Source organism: Alosa sapidissima, chromosome 3 (assembly GCF_018492685.1).
Source record: "Alosa sapidissima isolate fAloSap1 chromosome 3, fAloSap1.pri, whole genome shotgun sequence".
NCBI classification, from domain to species: Eukaryota; Metazoa; Chordata; class Actinopteri; order Clupeiformes; family Clupeidae; genus Alosa; species Alosa sapidissima.
Window position 1 is genome coordinate 5423428 of NC_055959.1, and position 16287 is coordinate 5439714.

Here is a 16287-nt window from a genome sequence, read left to right on the forward strand (position 1 = left end):
TACTCCCCCACCCCTCCACCACTGGCGTCACAGGCCACTGGATGCCAAACAAAGACCCTCCACCTCGCCAAGAATGATGTCATCCCTATACAGCGACCCCCCATCACACACAGACACACACACACACACAATTACACTGAAAACACACATGCATGAACACCCCCAATCTCCCTCTCTCTCATACACACACACACACGCTCATTTGTGCTGAGGGGGGTGCCACTCATTAAACTCACACATGAGTCATGATGGAGAGGCTGCATGTAGCCGGCTGCTTGTAAACAGAGTTAGTGGGCTCTGGCTAATGAGGGAGCCGGGACTCAGATGCTCCCTCCCGCGTGCCGAGGACAGCTCAGAGGCGGACACACACACACACACACACACGGCGGCTACTGTCCCCCCCAGTCTCTTTGATTTGCTCACACTGTCCCCTGCTTTCTCCCTCTCTATCCCTCACTTACTGTGTGTCTCTTTGTCTCTGTCTGTCTCTCTTACTGTATGTTTCATTCTCTTGAGCCATCTTTGTGTTCTATGCACACTCACTCTCTCTCTGTCAATCCATTGTCTCTCTCACACCATCTCTCCCTCTCTCTGTTTCATTCTCTCACTATTCTCTCTCTCTCTGTAGTTCTTGACCTCTCACTGTCTCTCTGTCTTTGTTCCTCACTCATTCACTGTCTTTCTTGTCGAATCTATCTATCTACTGTTTTTCTGTTCCTCTTTCTTTTTTTGAGCCTTTTAACATCCCCCCCTTTTGTCACACTGGCCATGTCTTTCTTCCTCACCACCTGTCACCACTGTGATGCTTCACTCTTTTTCTTTCAACTATCTCTCTGTGCATCATTTGCAGCATCTCTCTCTCTCTCTGTGTTCATGTTTTTCTGTCTCTCCTGGTCACCTCTGCTCGTGTTGTCCGTGTTGTGGTCTCGTGGGTGTTTTGGTCGTGTGGAGGTCACTCGGCGGTCAGCCTGCGGTGTCACGGTCCGACTGTGTGTCACTGTCGGTCTGGGGCACGTTTGTCTGATGTCCGCCTTCAACTGTGTGTGGGCAGCAAACAGCAAGACCATCTTTCTTGCTGTCTCTCTCGTTCTCCATCTTTTTTTCTTTCTTTCTCTGTCTCTGCATCCTTGTTCTGTCCTTTGTGATCCGTGGCTTTGGGTGGTGATGAGAGAGAGCATCTCTCGATTCCACTCTGTTTTCTTGAGGTGCTTTTTAGTATTTTGAGAATTCATTGAATTGTTTACTACACGCCTTACAATCTGGCAATGAATATAAAATGCTGAACACAAAATGCTCACTCTCTTACTCTGTAGTTTCTCTTACGCTTTCTGTAACCTCTATCTTTCATCTTCAGTCTCATTAATCCCTTTCATAGCTACATCTGGTCTCCTGTGTTAAAGCACTCATTGGATCATACATATGAGATCTGTTTGGGCCTCCTTGACAGCAGCCACGCCTGCATGTTAACTAAAGAAATTAAAAAGGCATGAATTGATCCATTTATCACTCATCCCATTTAGACTGTGATGCAATATTGGCTTAACAGCGACTCCGTGATATAATATCCTGAGCCTTTTTATATCAAACTGAGTCCTAAACAGATCTAGCCTAACAGGGCTCAGCTGCCCGGGAATTAGAAACAATGAGTGGTGCACCCCTCAACTGTGAACACCAAGGAGCTCTGTGTTTAATCCTGCAGTGAGCCACATACTGCAGTGTTTGAACATGTTTGTGTGTGTGTGTGTGTGTGTGTGTGTTTCCAGAGACAGTGTGGCGTGTGTGTATTTGTTTGTGCTGTCAGAAAGTGAAAGAGACAGTTTGTCTTTGTGTGTGTTGCAGAGTACACATACACATACAGAAAATGTGTGTGTGTGTGTGTGTGTGTGTGTGTATTAGCAACAGTGAAAGCGCCATACATCATCTCTCTTGACGCAGCATCTGTTTGAAGAGTTAAGATAATCTGCTTACGGCTGGAACCGACCCAGACCCCCCCTGATCCCCCAGAAAGGCCAGAGTAGAGGGGAGCGGAGTGATCAGCCATGCCCAGCCAACCTTATCCTCACTGGGGGACACCACCATTCATCTCCCCCCTCCTTCCCTCTGTCTGGAGCTCTGAGTCTGATGCCCCTTGTGTGTGTGTGTCTGATTGTCCATTGTGTCTTCAGTATAGGTGTGTGTCTGTGTGTCTCTGTATTTGCTTGCTTGTGTATGTGTGTGGGAGAGAAATGTCTGATTGTCTATTGTACCTACATGAGGGGTGTGTGTGAGACTGATGAGTGTTAGAATCTATATACATATATATAGGTCTGTATGTGAGTGTGTGTGAGTGACAGAGAGATTGAGAGAGAAATGGTTCAGTTTGACATACGTGTGTATATATCTGATTGTCCATTGTGCTTAGAGGAGTAATGTGTCTGTGTGTTTCTTCCATTTCTACAGTATAAAGTGTGTCTGTGGGTTGTAAGTCTTTGTCATGTCACAGTAGGATTTGTGTGCATGACTGACTACAGTGTATTTCAGTTTTAGATTTTTGTCTTGTGAAGCAAGCTTTGATATCATGCAAGTCTGACCGTTGTGTGTGTGTGTGTGTGTGTGTGTGTGTGTGTGTTTGGCCTGAGGATAGAGTTGTGACCTTAAACCCTAATGGGGGACGTCTATCAGCCATGTTCACCACCCCCATTTTGTGTGCTTTGAAATGAACTATGAAAATGTATTTGTCATTATGGAGATGTATTTGTCATAAACACTGACAATGGTGTGTGTGTGTGCGTGCGCGTGCGCGTGTGCGTACGTGAGTGTGTGTATGTGTGCATGTGTTTTGGGTAGGTGGATGAGCTAATAACATTTGTGGAGCTTGCACATGGAATAAGGACGATGTTGATCTTGTAATGAGGTGTGTGTGTGTGTGTGTGTGTGTGTGCGTGTGTGCGTGTGCGTGTGGGGAGGGAGGGGGCTGTTCCAAATGAGTCATCACAGATGTGTGCCTTGGTACCCCCCCCAGCCTCCAGGGTCTGTTGAGCTCATAGACTCGTTTGTCATCTGGGAATGACACAGTGGTGAGGACACACACACACAAATACACAAATACCCCACACATACTCACCACATGCACATTAACACCCTCTCCTATCCATATGTTGTAGAAAATTACACACATACATTTATACATAACACACAATAAACACACACACACCTTTACATACACTACTGTGAGGACTAACACACATACACACACAGATATACAAACACACCTGTTCATTTACGTGTAATCCTACAGAGGATCACCCTGCCTCTCTGTGTCCCTCTCATCCATCTTCAGCACACAGTGCAAACTTAATGACAGGCTCTTATGCAAGCCCGCTGCCACTGTGCACTGACTGAGTAGCATTTATCTCCCGCGTGATGAACGCCTCTTTTTCCCTTAAATAGAACCGCCGGCTTGTCGCACAGGACAGATAACATGACATTAGTGTGCATTGTATTTGCCGGGGCTGGTGCGCAACTTCGGTTTGGTTCAGTTGTGCCACGGGAAGACTGGCTTTGCGTCACCCTGCCAAAGACGTAGGAGTGCTCCGTTAACGACCTTACAAGCAGGAGATCCGACAGGGCCAGAACTGTTCTTTGTCACAACTGAATAAAGGTGGATTGTGAAGCCCTGAGCCCACGTGTGTGTGTGTGCGTGTGTGTGTGGGTTTCATTCAACGGAGGAGTCTTCTGCTGCTCTGACTGACTGGGGCTTGAGTGACAGCAGGGTCCTACTCACCACTGCCTCAGTAGCTCTATCAATTTCAGGGAATCGTTTTCAAAATTCTACAGCCCGATTTCCTGAAACATCGGTGACTCATATGGAAAGTGATAGAAAGTGTTCCAAATGGTGTTGTCTACTGTGTAACAAAAGTGAAAGCACAGACTTGAAGGGGTTTTTAAATTGGTTTGTTTTTTTTTTCAATCCAAAGCTGATGACAGCTCAGCTATAACAATGCACTAAACCTTGCCTTTAAATAAAGATGGCCCTCCACCCTTTATATCTGTGGGTGGACTACTGGAGAAAAATACTTTTGTGTGAATCATTGGAACAGCTTAGTTCAGTGACAGTCTTAGCACATCTACTTTATGAGTGGATAGTGGGCTGAGTGAGACAAGCTTAAAGGTCAATGTACAACATCCAACACAATACTCAGGTGTGTTGCTCCCTCATCAAAATAAGGAGAAATAGCCTAAGATGAATGTTTGAGTAGATTGTCAAAAAATATTGAGGTATACCTGCATGAATACACCAGTTCCTTTATAGCTCAGGGTGAGAAAACCATAAGCCACCTCATGGGTATATGGCAGGAAACGTCATAAGTTACTGCCCCCAGTACCGTGTTCATCTGATACTAGTTAACTTTACCAGCTCAATGTTGAATCAATGACCCAATAATCAGGAGTTGGATCCCAGCTCCAAGAGCCTGGACAATGGCAACCATCAAATCTCAATGGCACCCACTACTGACCCCAATAGTTGACCAACTCTCTAGCAATGACATGGCAACAGTTGTTATGACAAAATGGGAATCACATGCCATGAAATCACAAGGGGTGTGGATGAGGACCATGTAACATGTTCCATGTGAGTGACCGCAAGGAGTGGACGGTGACTGTGTGTGTGACCTGGTCAGTCTGGTAGAGCCCCTGCTTCCCATATTTTAGGCACTTCCTATAAATTCATCTCAACGAAATACACTCCACCAACACAGAGAAACAGAAGGCAAAAAAATAATCTTAAGAAATAGGAGAAGAGAGGGTGGTGGTGGCAGTGTAGGGGATTTTCACATTGAAACTTCCCATCTGAGACTTAATAAAGCAGAGTTAAAGTCCATGAGAAAAGCGTGGTGTGTGTGAGAGAGAGGGGGGGGGGGGTGTATGACAGCATATGTCATGGAGAAATCAGCAATGTTGCAATTTCCTACAGCTTTCTTAATATAGCAGCATGACCCGTGTGGCCTGTGTGAGCCATAGAGGCGCTAAGAGGCCTGTCTGTGTGTGGCATCACAGTTTCTTTTTCACACCTCTGATGAAGTGTGAGCGACTGTTACCTCAGCCCTGTTGCAGATGCAGCATCATACAGTTTCCCTTACATCACACACTCAGATGGACTCATTATCATGGAGACAGTTCATAGAACTGCAAAGTGCCCCCCCCCCCCCCCCCCCATCAGAGATGACAATAATATCTCCCCCACCCAGTGCATTACTGATTGATACTACTAGGTATCGCCAAATTGTTAGGTGGTGACCCTGGAAAAATGGTATTTTTCTTCACCCTCAGGCACAAAATAAGAAAAGAAATCCACATAGCCTACTGCTTCAAAATTCTATCCTCTTCATGTCTTTAGATTACTCTCTGGCTCTTAACACCAAACATGAGTTCGAAATTGTTCTGTTGCTATGTAACTAATATGTATCATCCATGAGGACAACAAATAAATACAAATGTTCAAGTCAATGAGATAAATGTCCAAGTCAATGAGAGAGTAAACCTGATACATTAATAACATGGTGAATTTACCCTATGTATGCCGTCGTTGTTGTCAGGCTGTTGTTTTCTCCATCATTAAGACAGTGTACCTGGTCACACGCGGTTGTCTCCGCAACAGTGCAAGACGCTCGAAAGGAATAAGATCCCATATTTAGGCTCCCGTGTAACATGCTACCTGCTTACTGTTCGCCTCACTGAGCTCGCTTTCAACTTAACATTTTTCGGCTGTCACTACACATGACACCCGAGCAGGCTCAGTTTCATAAATAACCTGCTGTTGCAGAGAGGCAGAGAGCGTCTTGTAGCTGTTGTTGATATGTCTTTCTTACCCTCATTGCTCAAAGTTATTAATGGGTCGCCTGTAATGTGCCATTGACACGCAGTGGTGCGTAGACGAAGACAACAACACAACCTACCATTATGTCGTCTGTTCGGTGTGTTAAGACCTCACGCTACACTGTTATTTACACTTGCACGCCAGAGAGCTATATAGTAGGCCTATAGTAGGATAGCGCTATGCTTTTGATTAGAAAAAAGGTTGGAAGAAAAATAAAATGTGTCTAGTAAAAGAATGTGAAATAAATTATTAATTGATCAATATTTAAAGAGAGCATTAAACATTAATTTACAAACAAAAGTCTAATGAGCTCTAGTTAATAATTAAAATAAAGGAGTACCAAAGTACCTATGTACCAAACCTATTAATAATAATAATTACATCGTGACGCATCCACCATTTAGTGGACTTTGGTACAAACAACAAGTATCCTAAAATCAGTGGATTCAAAAGACTCAGGCTTAAACCTTACAGACATACAAATGTTTATCTCCCCTTTTCAGCGGTGGACAGTGAGAGAACAAAAATTTCATACGCACACGTGTTTTACCTGGGCCTAGGCTACTATCAGATAAGCGGTAGTAGCTGAATAGCAGTAAACGCGCAACTGCAGAACGATGGAGAGAGGGAGGCGAAAGCAGCAGTCTCACATTCGACACACTCGCACCTCCCTGGTGGGTGTGTGTACTGTAGTCATGTGTGTGAGAGAGAGAGCGAGCGCGTGAATGTTCATTGCCTACCATCGAGCTCAAAGGCGACGGGCGCACAGAAAGGGAACACAGCTCGTTTCTTTGACCAGAGGACTTCATAAGGAGCCATCATAACAGAGATATTGTCCGACGAACTAAATACATTTGGTGAACGCGTGTAGCACTACTCATTTGAAGCAACGACTACATCTCAATGCAAACGGCTTTCACAGTTGTGGACCTACCGCTGGGCTCGGTGTTTACAAACCCTGCTGTTATTCATATATTTTGTTCCCGCATTCATTTATCGTGTTGTGTTCAAGGTTGTTACTTAGCCGCATTGCTTTTACGCGCAGTGGCCATCTGAGCAAAGCCATTATTCTCTCGTATCCGGGCGCTCATATCGTAAATACAGCATATGAACGAGGTCTGCATGACTGCAGAGGTGGGGACAAGCAGCAGCCTTAGGAGCAGGTTTGGATTTGAACGATAACCTAAATGCTGGCGACGCGGTAAACGCCAAACCATAATTTGAAGAGGGGCGTCACTGGCGATTCACATCGCAGCACCGGACATTTAAGTATTTGCTATGCCTAAAGACTGATGGGTTTGTGTTCTACTTGACACAATTGGCACACGCGGAGCATTGCGATTTTACACTGTAAGTAGCCCAATCGGCTACAATGTAGAAGCGCAGGCGTATTTCTTGTAGAGCCTCTATACATTTCGCTTTAATTAGTGTTCTGTTAAGCCTTATTGCGGTATTCGATCAAAATGCCGGCCGGAATGAAGCCTTTGGAAAAGTTTTTGAAAAAACAGACCACTGCGCTTAGTCGAGCTGGTGGCTTCGGGGACAAGGCGACTGGCACCGGGGCTTCTCGGCGACGTGCCAGCCTGTCCCGAGTGGTGGGCCTACCATTCTTCAGGGAGACTTCACCAGAGAGCGGTCCTGCCCGGGAAGTGTTTAGTCCAGATACAGAGGAGGCCCCATGCTGGCCCTCCGCCACCGCGGACATCAGAAGCCCGTCTCTGTCCAGTGACGAGCAAAGCTCTGAGGCGAGCTTGGACACTAATTGGACCCCGCTGCCCCCGGATACACCGGACAACCTGGCGCAGGCGCTTCTGGACAGTGTGGCGGGGAAACGTTTCGGAAATTGCACAGGTATGTTGTACTTGTCGGTAGCCTACACTTCATCACAGTTACAACTGTGAACCCTCACCGTTTTCACAAGCCACGTAGGTTATCCTCTCGGGTGCATTATAGTCTATTTCTGAGAAATGCATGTTCTGAATGCATAATGCGGGAGCACCTGTACTTTATTGATTAACAGGGCATTACTATTCTATATCCGATTTTACACTCGTGATCACTGTTGACAGCACTAAGCTATTTCTCACAAAATGAAATATTTTGTAAAGTGAGCAGTATGTATACATGTACGATTTTTCTGTGAAAAGGACACTGATGGATTCATACAGACACTTCGGATCTTTGGACACTGTTTTGCTTCATATACAGTAATGCAAAGGTTACATACCAACGTCCATTTAATTAATGGGTTACGAAATGGGTTCCTATGGAGATTGACACTGTATTCCTCTTCCATACAAGATGCGAGCTCAGCAAGGCTGTTAATTTACACACCAGTGCAGACTTTCACGCAATTTTGGGACTTAATATTGCATCTGCTGTAGAAATCAATAATGCAAGTGGTCTTCATTGTACTTGACAGTCATTTAAGGCTATGCATTCACTCGTGCGGCGCTGCAGCCTTGCAGGAGCCTAGTTTACACAAACTGCACGCGTGTGTTTATTTATTAATTTAGAAAAACGAGGTCATTTCTGCACACGAAAAAAACAGCAAAGCAAAGTCGATTTGTATTGGCAGAAAAGCGAAGTCACAAAATCCATAGCAATATCGTATCATATACAGGCTACTTTGTAGATGAATACGTATGGTTAAGGTTTATTAACATATAGCCTGTAGCGAGCTGCGAGCATCACCACTGAGCAAACTGGAACGTTAATCAGTCACCAAAGTGGTTGGGATTTAATCAAATGTTACTTACTAGCTTACTGGCAATAAGACGATGTTCTCCCTAGTCCCACACATCTGTCTCATTCTCTCGACGATTGTGATTATTGCCCATGAGTAGTTGTAATTGTCTGGCTATTTTCGGAGTCTATTGGCACACGGGCGCTGTATAATCTGTGTTTGGCTGCGCATATTTTGGGCTATGGCACAAGGCTGCCTGTGTGGATGGGGAACCATTTGAAATCGCTACTTCGTTTTTTTCATACGGTAGGCCTATCAAAAATGAAGTCGAAGTAAAATCAAAGTTAACCTTTACAACTCCATTTCACGTGTCTCAAGCACGCTGTGTTCCATCCTCCTATCATTTTTTTTTCTGTGACCAGCGAGAGAGCCCATGTGACTGCTCTCCGTAGTAGACATTGTTTTGCCTTCACCTTTCTTTTAGACTCTTCTCCAGGCTAGTGTTTGGTTGGTAGCCAACATGGCAGTGTTCACTTAACTACCACACAACATTTTATTATGGGAAGATCGGATTCAGAACTACTACATCCGGATCACTACAGGGGGTACTCTGAAAGATTAAGGGGACCCTAACACTGGATAGATGCCTTGCAATATGTCAGTCAGTTAAATCTTTTGCATTTCAGATAGACTTCAGAGATAGCGTTTTCAAGCCCAGAGCCCAGAATTTCAGGTTAGGCTCCTGGGGCCAGAGTCAAATGCTCTCTGGGTAACACACTACCTCACAAACCTTTTTCTGTCAAAGATGAGCTTTTTTCACAACTGTCCAACCCATCCTTGATTCCTATTAGATATGGTCAGTGAAGGAGCATGGCATGAGACAATTTTGTCAGTAACCATGGAAACAGCAAAAAAGATCAAGCTGTTTTGCCAAAGATATGGCTTCTCTAAAGAAGTCATCGAAACAGACCCTGATACTGCAGTGGTTTGTGTTTGTATGTAGAATCCCTTTATCATATGCTGTACAGCAGACATCTTGCTTGACAAGTCTGATGGACTGCAGGATTGAAAAGATCTCAAAGACTGTCCCTGACTCTTAGCCTGGCGAGCCAGACCCACATTAAAATGTAGGGTCTGGGCACTCACCGTTCGCAGTGCCCAGTCCGAGGGGCGGGATAATCAGTTGTCTTTCAAATTCCCTCTGCACGCAATAGGATATTTGTTTTCAAGTAGCAGGGAATTCAAGCCAAACCGTTGCAACTCTGCCATCAATCATTATGTTAAGCCCACCAAACGACTCTATACACGATTTCAATGTCCTGATTAAGTTTCGATTTCTGGAGCTCACAAAGCCAACGGAGAGTTGCTAGACTAGCCCTGGCAGCAAATGTAATTTGCTGCCGCTAGGGGCGCGTCTAGATTTCTAGGCTACCCGACTCTCGTAATAGTTCAAGAAGTAACAAGTCGTGTCATGCAGGCGAGTTCCTTTTAGGTCACGGTTCGCCGCCAGTACTATTAATGCCAAGGATGGTTAGTGAAATATCTTGGTGTAACCTGAGACTGTGCCCTTTTTTGCCTGCTTAACCTGTTTTAAGACACAACTTGCTGTTCTTGCCTTGAGGTGGAGCTCAAACTTTTATCATTGCAAAACCTAGGGGGTTCTTTGAGAAAGTGATGTTAATCCAGGATTATCCAGAGATCGCATCCAAGATTGAGAGTGTCCATTCTCAATGGTGACTTTAAAATGAATGATCTTGATCTTGGCTTGCAAACCTGTTAAATTTAGGTGTGTTTTTTTGCGCTTCCAGGTTTCTAAAGATATACCTGCTTTTGTGAGACTGTTATCTTTGCCCTATCTCATTAACTCCATGAATAGAATAGTCAAACCGGAAAGTCTTTAGACCAACTCACAAAGCAGTGGCATTTAAGTTGATCTCTGTTAAGTTGAATTCTGTATTTTCATTTCATCGCATACAAATAAAATAAGCCCTGCCTATCTCTTTCCTGATTGGCGACCTCCTTTGTAACACACTGTAGGTTCTTTGTGACCTCACACTGTGTGTCCATGGCGATGACAGCACCTGAGTCACCTGTCCAGTGTGGCGTGCGAGTGGGCACATCTGCAGCTCTGGGGGTTGTGTGTTTGTGTGTGTATGTATGTGCGTGTGTATGTGTGCCTCTTGTGTGTGTGTGTGTGTGCTCCATGCTGATAATGAGAGCTGTAGAGCGATGGCTTGTGGATCAGCCAGCTCACCCCCGGGCTGCCGCCCTGCTGTTACATAAGCATGTTTACCTGTGCGCTTTCATTTCTGATCCAGCAGTGAGTACGGCCTGAGAGGTTGGCGTGTTGAGGCAAGGAGTATTCCGGAAAGGCCCTTGATATGGGCACAGGGCTGTTTGGGTATTTTTGTTGTTGTCTTTGCACGAGTAGGCATTTCCCAGGCAAGCACCCAGCCATGTTACTGGAAGGGAAGTGACCTCCCCCAAAGAGACACCGTAAAGCAGCCACCCACGTTAATGCACTGCTTATTAGTCACACAGCGAAATGTGTGTGTTTTATTCTTCTCAGCCTAGACAGACCGACAGAGAGGGTGACTGAGATGAAAGACCCTCAATGAAAGTGAAAGAGCCAATGTTGGATTTAGAATCTTTGGTAGTGGTGGAGCAGAGGTAACGTCACCGACTGACTATCGGTCGACCCGGGTTTGATTCCCATCTTTGCGACTAAAAAAAAAAAAGATTTGTTGGAGCAGAGACAAGTGGAGAAGATGAGAAGGAAAGGAAATGGTCTTTGATAGAGGATGCAGGGAAAGAAATCAGCCAAAACGATGGAAGCTCAGGCCCATTCTGGCTGCTGTCTCTTGAACAGATCTAGCTCCGATCACTCATGTTCAACAACATCTCTCTGAGAGTGCGCTGCTATTTGTGGAGCTGAAATGGCATCAAGATTGCTTCTGATGGGCTTAATCAAGGGGGAGTTTAGACAATGCAGCAAGGGAAGTTGGTAGGAAGGAAGAGGCAGATGGAAAGTAACTGTTGACTAGATCCGGCCCAAATCTATGCCAGAGTTGGGCCACCTGTTGAGGTGATTGGAGTACTCAAGTGATAATAGGAAGGTGAGTGATGTTTGTGTGGTGGATTACAGGCATCATTGATGGATGTGAGCCAAACTCTTTTCTGTGGGTTGTCCAGGCTGCTGCACAGTGGTGATCGGACTTGCTCCTCTCTGTTGCACTACTCTTTGTTCCATCTCTCCTCTCCTCTCCTCTTGTCTCTTCCACTCTTTTCTTCTCTTCTCTTCTCTTCTCTTCTCTTCTCTTCTCTTCTCATCCTCTCCTCCTGTCTTCCATCACTCCTTTGGTCCCCTGCTGCAGCCCCCATGACCAGAAGGATTTAAAAATACATCAGCAGCCAGAGCTGCTCCTCAGAACTTCATTTGAAGTGATTGTCATTGCAGCTGCACAGACATCAGTGCCAGACCCTGCCACAGCCTCAAACACACACACACACACACCCCTTGATCACACATGCATGCACAAGTGAAGGCATGGATATGCACAGCCGCATACACTTGTGTGTGTGCGCGTGTGTGTGTGTGTGTGCGTGTGCACGTGTGCGCGCATGCACAGACATGTTAGAAACACAAAGCTTGCACAGCAAAGCCACGGATCCTGCGTGTGGTGAGAAACTAAAGTAAGACTGTTGTGTGCTACTTAGGAACTGGTGGCAAGCGACTTATGGAGGGAGAGAGAGAGAGAAAAAGAGATAGTCAAAGAAAACTAGAATTGGATAGAGTTGAGGGTGAAAGAAAAGTGCAGAGATGGAGAGAGCAAGTGTGAGGGAACGAAAGAGCAAGCGAGCGAGTGCAAGATTGCGTGGGATGAGTTCAGCCTTTTTCTTCTTCCTCTCTTCTTCTTCTCTGTGAAAAGCGAAGGATTAGAGGAGAGATGGCTGCCCACTCACTCACTCTCCCTTTGGATGGCTTTACATAACCATCAGAGAAATGCCCCCCTACACCACCACCACCACCACCACACCATCACCCCCGCCATTCTCCTCCATGGCTGCCCACACACCTGTGCTTTTCTGTGGAGGACAGAGCCACAAGGCTCTCTTCTCTCTCTCTCTCTCTCTCTCTCTCTCTCTCTCTCTCTCTCTCTCTCTCTCTTTCTCTCTCTCTATTTGCTCTGCTCTGCTCTCTTTCTTCCTTTTTCTCTCTCTTCTTCTTTCTCTCTTTGCTGTACTTTGCACTTTGTCTTTCTCTCTCTCTTTCTCTCTGCACTCTTCTCCTTTTCTTTCCCTCTCTCTCTCTTTCTTTCTCTCTTCTCTCTCTCTTTCTCTGCACTATTCTCTTTTTTCTCCTTCTCACTTTCTTTTTTCTGTCTCTCTCTCTCATACACACTCTAGCTTTTTTTCTCTTCCCTTCTCTTTTTTCTTTCTCTCTCATCCACATTTTCTCTCCCTCTCTCTTCTGTGTTTGTGTGTGTTTGTGGATCAGATATAAGGAGAGAAAAAGACTCTTGATGTGTTTATGTGTGTTTGTTTGTGTATGTGCAATTGTGAGAGGCTGTATTTCAGTGTGTGTATGCGGTTGTTTAAAGTCTAAAAAGGAGAGTATGGGTTAGGTTTATGGGGATCGAGGAAAGCTCCTGGCTGTGTGGATGCAAATGAGGTTCTGCTGGATTGCATTTTTTATGAGTTTGTGTTTGTGTGTGGTGTGTGTGTATGTATGTGCGTATGGGAGTTGCTGACTCTGTGTATGCACATGGTGCTGACGACTGTTCTTGCACATGCATACATGTGTTTGGATGTGTGTGTGTGTGTGTTGTGTGTGTTGTGTGTGTGTGTGTGTGTGTGTTGTGTGTGTGTGTGTGTGTGTGTTGACTTGCACAAACATAACTGTGTGGGAAATGCTGCTCTGCTGCCTGGCACCTGTTCACATGGCAACGAGTACGAAAGGGAGAGAAGTGAAAGAGGCGAGAAGGAAAACTCAAAAGGGGGGGGGGATCAAACACAAGCCGTGCCCGGGATCCAGCAACTGTCAAGAGAGAAGCGCAGAGCGAGAACACACTGCATTGCCCTGTGCAGTCAACCAGCGACAGAGACGTCGTAGCTGCTGCCGCCACCCCCACCTCCACGGCGGACCCCCAGACATCGAGACGAATCGCGCCGGCCCGGGCAGAGCGCTCCCTGTGAAAATGCCCCGCATGTCCGCGCACCCTCCGGCGCAGTGCGCTGAATAGCATTGTGTGGCGCCGGCCCTTTGATGTGATGGCAGCAGCCAGAGTGCTCCTTGGCTGGGCCCGCCATGCCAGTTTGCCACATTTGGCACGCCGGCACAGATGGCGCTGGGCTGTGGAGCGGTGCGGTGCGCTGTTCACTGCCATGAGCTGACGGCCGTAATAACAGCCTTTCCTCTTCCTGTTTCTTCTCGCCCTCCTGCTTTCCTCTCTTCCCCTCTCTTCTCCCCCTCCTTCTTTCTTCTCTTCTCCTCAGAATCGAACTGTCACTCTTCACTTCTCTTTTCTTCTCTCTTCTATCCTGTCCTTTTCTCTTCTATTCTCCTCTTCCTAACCTTTCTCTCCTCCCTTTTCCTTTCTTTTTTCCTCTATTCTTTTTCTCTCTTTTCTTTTATGTTTTTTCCTCCTCTCCCACACCCTCATTTCTGCACAAACAAATGAAACTCCTGAGAGGATTTACAGAGCTGCTCAATCTATTCTGCTCTGTTCTTGTCTGGTGTCCCCTGTTCTGTACTTGTGTACTTCAAACTCGTATGGTCTGCTCATAGAACAGTAGAACACCTCTCCAGAAAGATACTTTAACCAGGCTCCAAGTACCACTTGTCAACAAAATCAGATAACCGAAAATAGCAAAATAGAAATAGCTTAGAGTATTAGTCAGCGGAGCATAGATATGCCCAGGTATAAGATGGATGACAATGAAGATTATTATTAAATCAAAGCTAGAAACTGAGTCGACGTCACTGTGCCTTGTTTCCTCAAAAGTCCATGTGGTAATTTACTAGGAAAGACAGTCAGCCGTGGGCATTGGCTAGGCCATGTCATCTTATGTTACGATGTGAATATGTTGATGCATTGCTCATTTGGATGACCTGGTAGCCTCTCATCCCTCCTAAAGTTTTAAGACAGTATGTCACCAGTTACTCATGCTGACTGTGCAATGTGTGTCTGTCACAGTTTGACATTGACAGGCCTTATTATATGAGTGTGAATCATAATAGGATTAACACTGACTGTGTGTGTGTGTGTGTGTGTGTTTGAACTATAACTATAGAGGCAGGATATTGTTACAGCTAGTTTCTAGCTGTAGTAGAAGTCATGGGTCTCACTTCTACAGTCGCCACACCTGGACCTCACTTAATGCATATGTTCAAGTGTGTGTGTGTGTGTGTGCGTGCGCGCAAGCTATGGTCTTGTTGGAAAACCACAGGGTATCTTCCTGTTGATTTACTGTGCATGTGGTCAGTCAGGGCCTCTGTAAGGACTAGGTGTGTGTTTTGATTGGCTGACAGTTTAAGAATGGAAGAGGGTGTTGGTCTGTTAGCGGATCGATGCCAACCTTTAAGTCTCAGTGCTATCAGACAACATCTCGGCCAAAGACTAAAGGTTGCTTGTTAGTCACACACACACACACACACATACACACACACAGTGCAACCTCATTTAAAATCAGCTTCTCAGCATGACATTTCTTTGTGTTCTGTGTTTGTGTGTGCAAGAAAGTGATTTATTTGTGTGAGCATGTTCCTGTGTGTGTGTGTGTGTGTGTGTGTGTGTGTGTTTCCATGCTGTGCTCATAAGGTGCATGTCCTGTTTTTGTGGGCCTTGTTCTGTTTTGTGTGCTATCTGCCTGAGGACTGAGTGGCCGTGTCCGAGTCTTGTTAGATGGTGATAAGTTAGAAGCGGCTCGCGCTAGCTCTCCTGGGGGTTTCCCTAAATTGGGTTAGCCTGGAAAGTGGGCTAGTGCAGACACTTTATCAACACAGGGAGTGGGTGTGTGGAGCTTATTGGCTGCAGCAATACCGGGAGTTTGTCTTGCACTTGTACTTGGTTCGTGTGCACAGTTTTCTGAGTGTGAGTGTCAGGGGTGGCTACCTGTGTGATAGACAGAACAACTATATGTGGTTGACGGGGTCGTTCTGCGTGAGAAGAAGAGTGTGTGTGTGTGTGTGTGTGTGTGTGTGTGTGTGTGTGTGTGTGTGTGTGTGTGTTTTATGTTTTCTGATCTGGAAATGTAGTGAACAGTCTAGCTGAAGTGCTAGCTGATTCTTGGAGATGAACCAGAGATAGAGAACGAAAGGCTACAGGCAGAAAGAGAGAGAGAAAGAAAGAGAGAGAGAGAAAAAGAGAGAGAGAGAGAAAGTCTCATGCTCTTGCTGTTTTCCTATGATGGCCTTTTGCCAAAGCTCACCAGAGAGAAGAGAGAGAAATCCAGAAGAGAGAAATATAGTGTGAAAGAAGGCAGTGTGAGTGGGTGGTGGGGGTTCAATTGAGATAAGGGTGCCATGGCAACGGGCTGTCTGTCGCAGTTTATATAACTGCACCCTTGTGTGTGTGTGTGTGTGTGTGTGTGTGTGTGTGTGTGTGTGTGTTTTGCATCCAGAGAAAGCTTATAGCTCATGCATAAACTCAATCTTCATTTTTCCATCTCGGACTGATTTCGATCTACTTTCACCACAAAGACACAGCTGCTGGACTCTCTCTCTCTCTCTCTCTCTCTCGCA

The 16287-nt window shown here is 45.7% G+C and overlaps 1 protein-coding gene across 1 annotated transcript in view; it reads left to right on the plus strand.

Annotated features, from left to right (window-relative positions):
* The first annotated feature begins 6472 nt into the window (after positions 1-6472).
* rapgefl1 (Rap guanine nucleotide exchange factor (GEF)-like 1) overlaps positions 6473-16287 on the plus strand; it is a 39174-nt gene continuing 29359 nt past the window's right edge. Inside the window, 1 exon segment of the mRNA XM_042085164.1 lies at positions 6473-7708. Coding sequence (XP_041941098.1) covers positions 7321-7708 — 388 coding nt within the window. The 5' untranslated portion in view covers positions 6473-7320.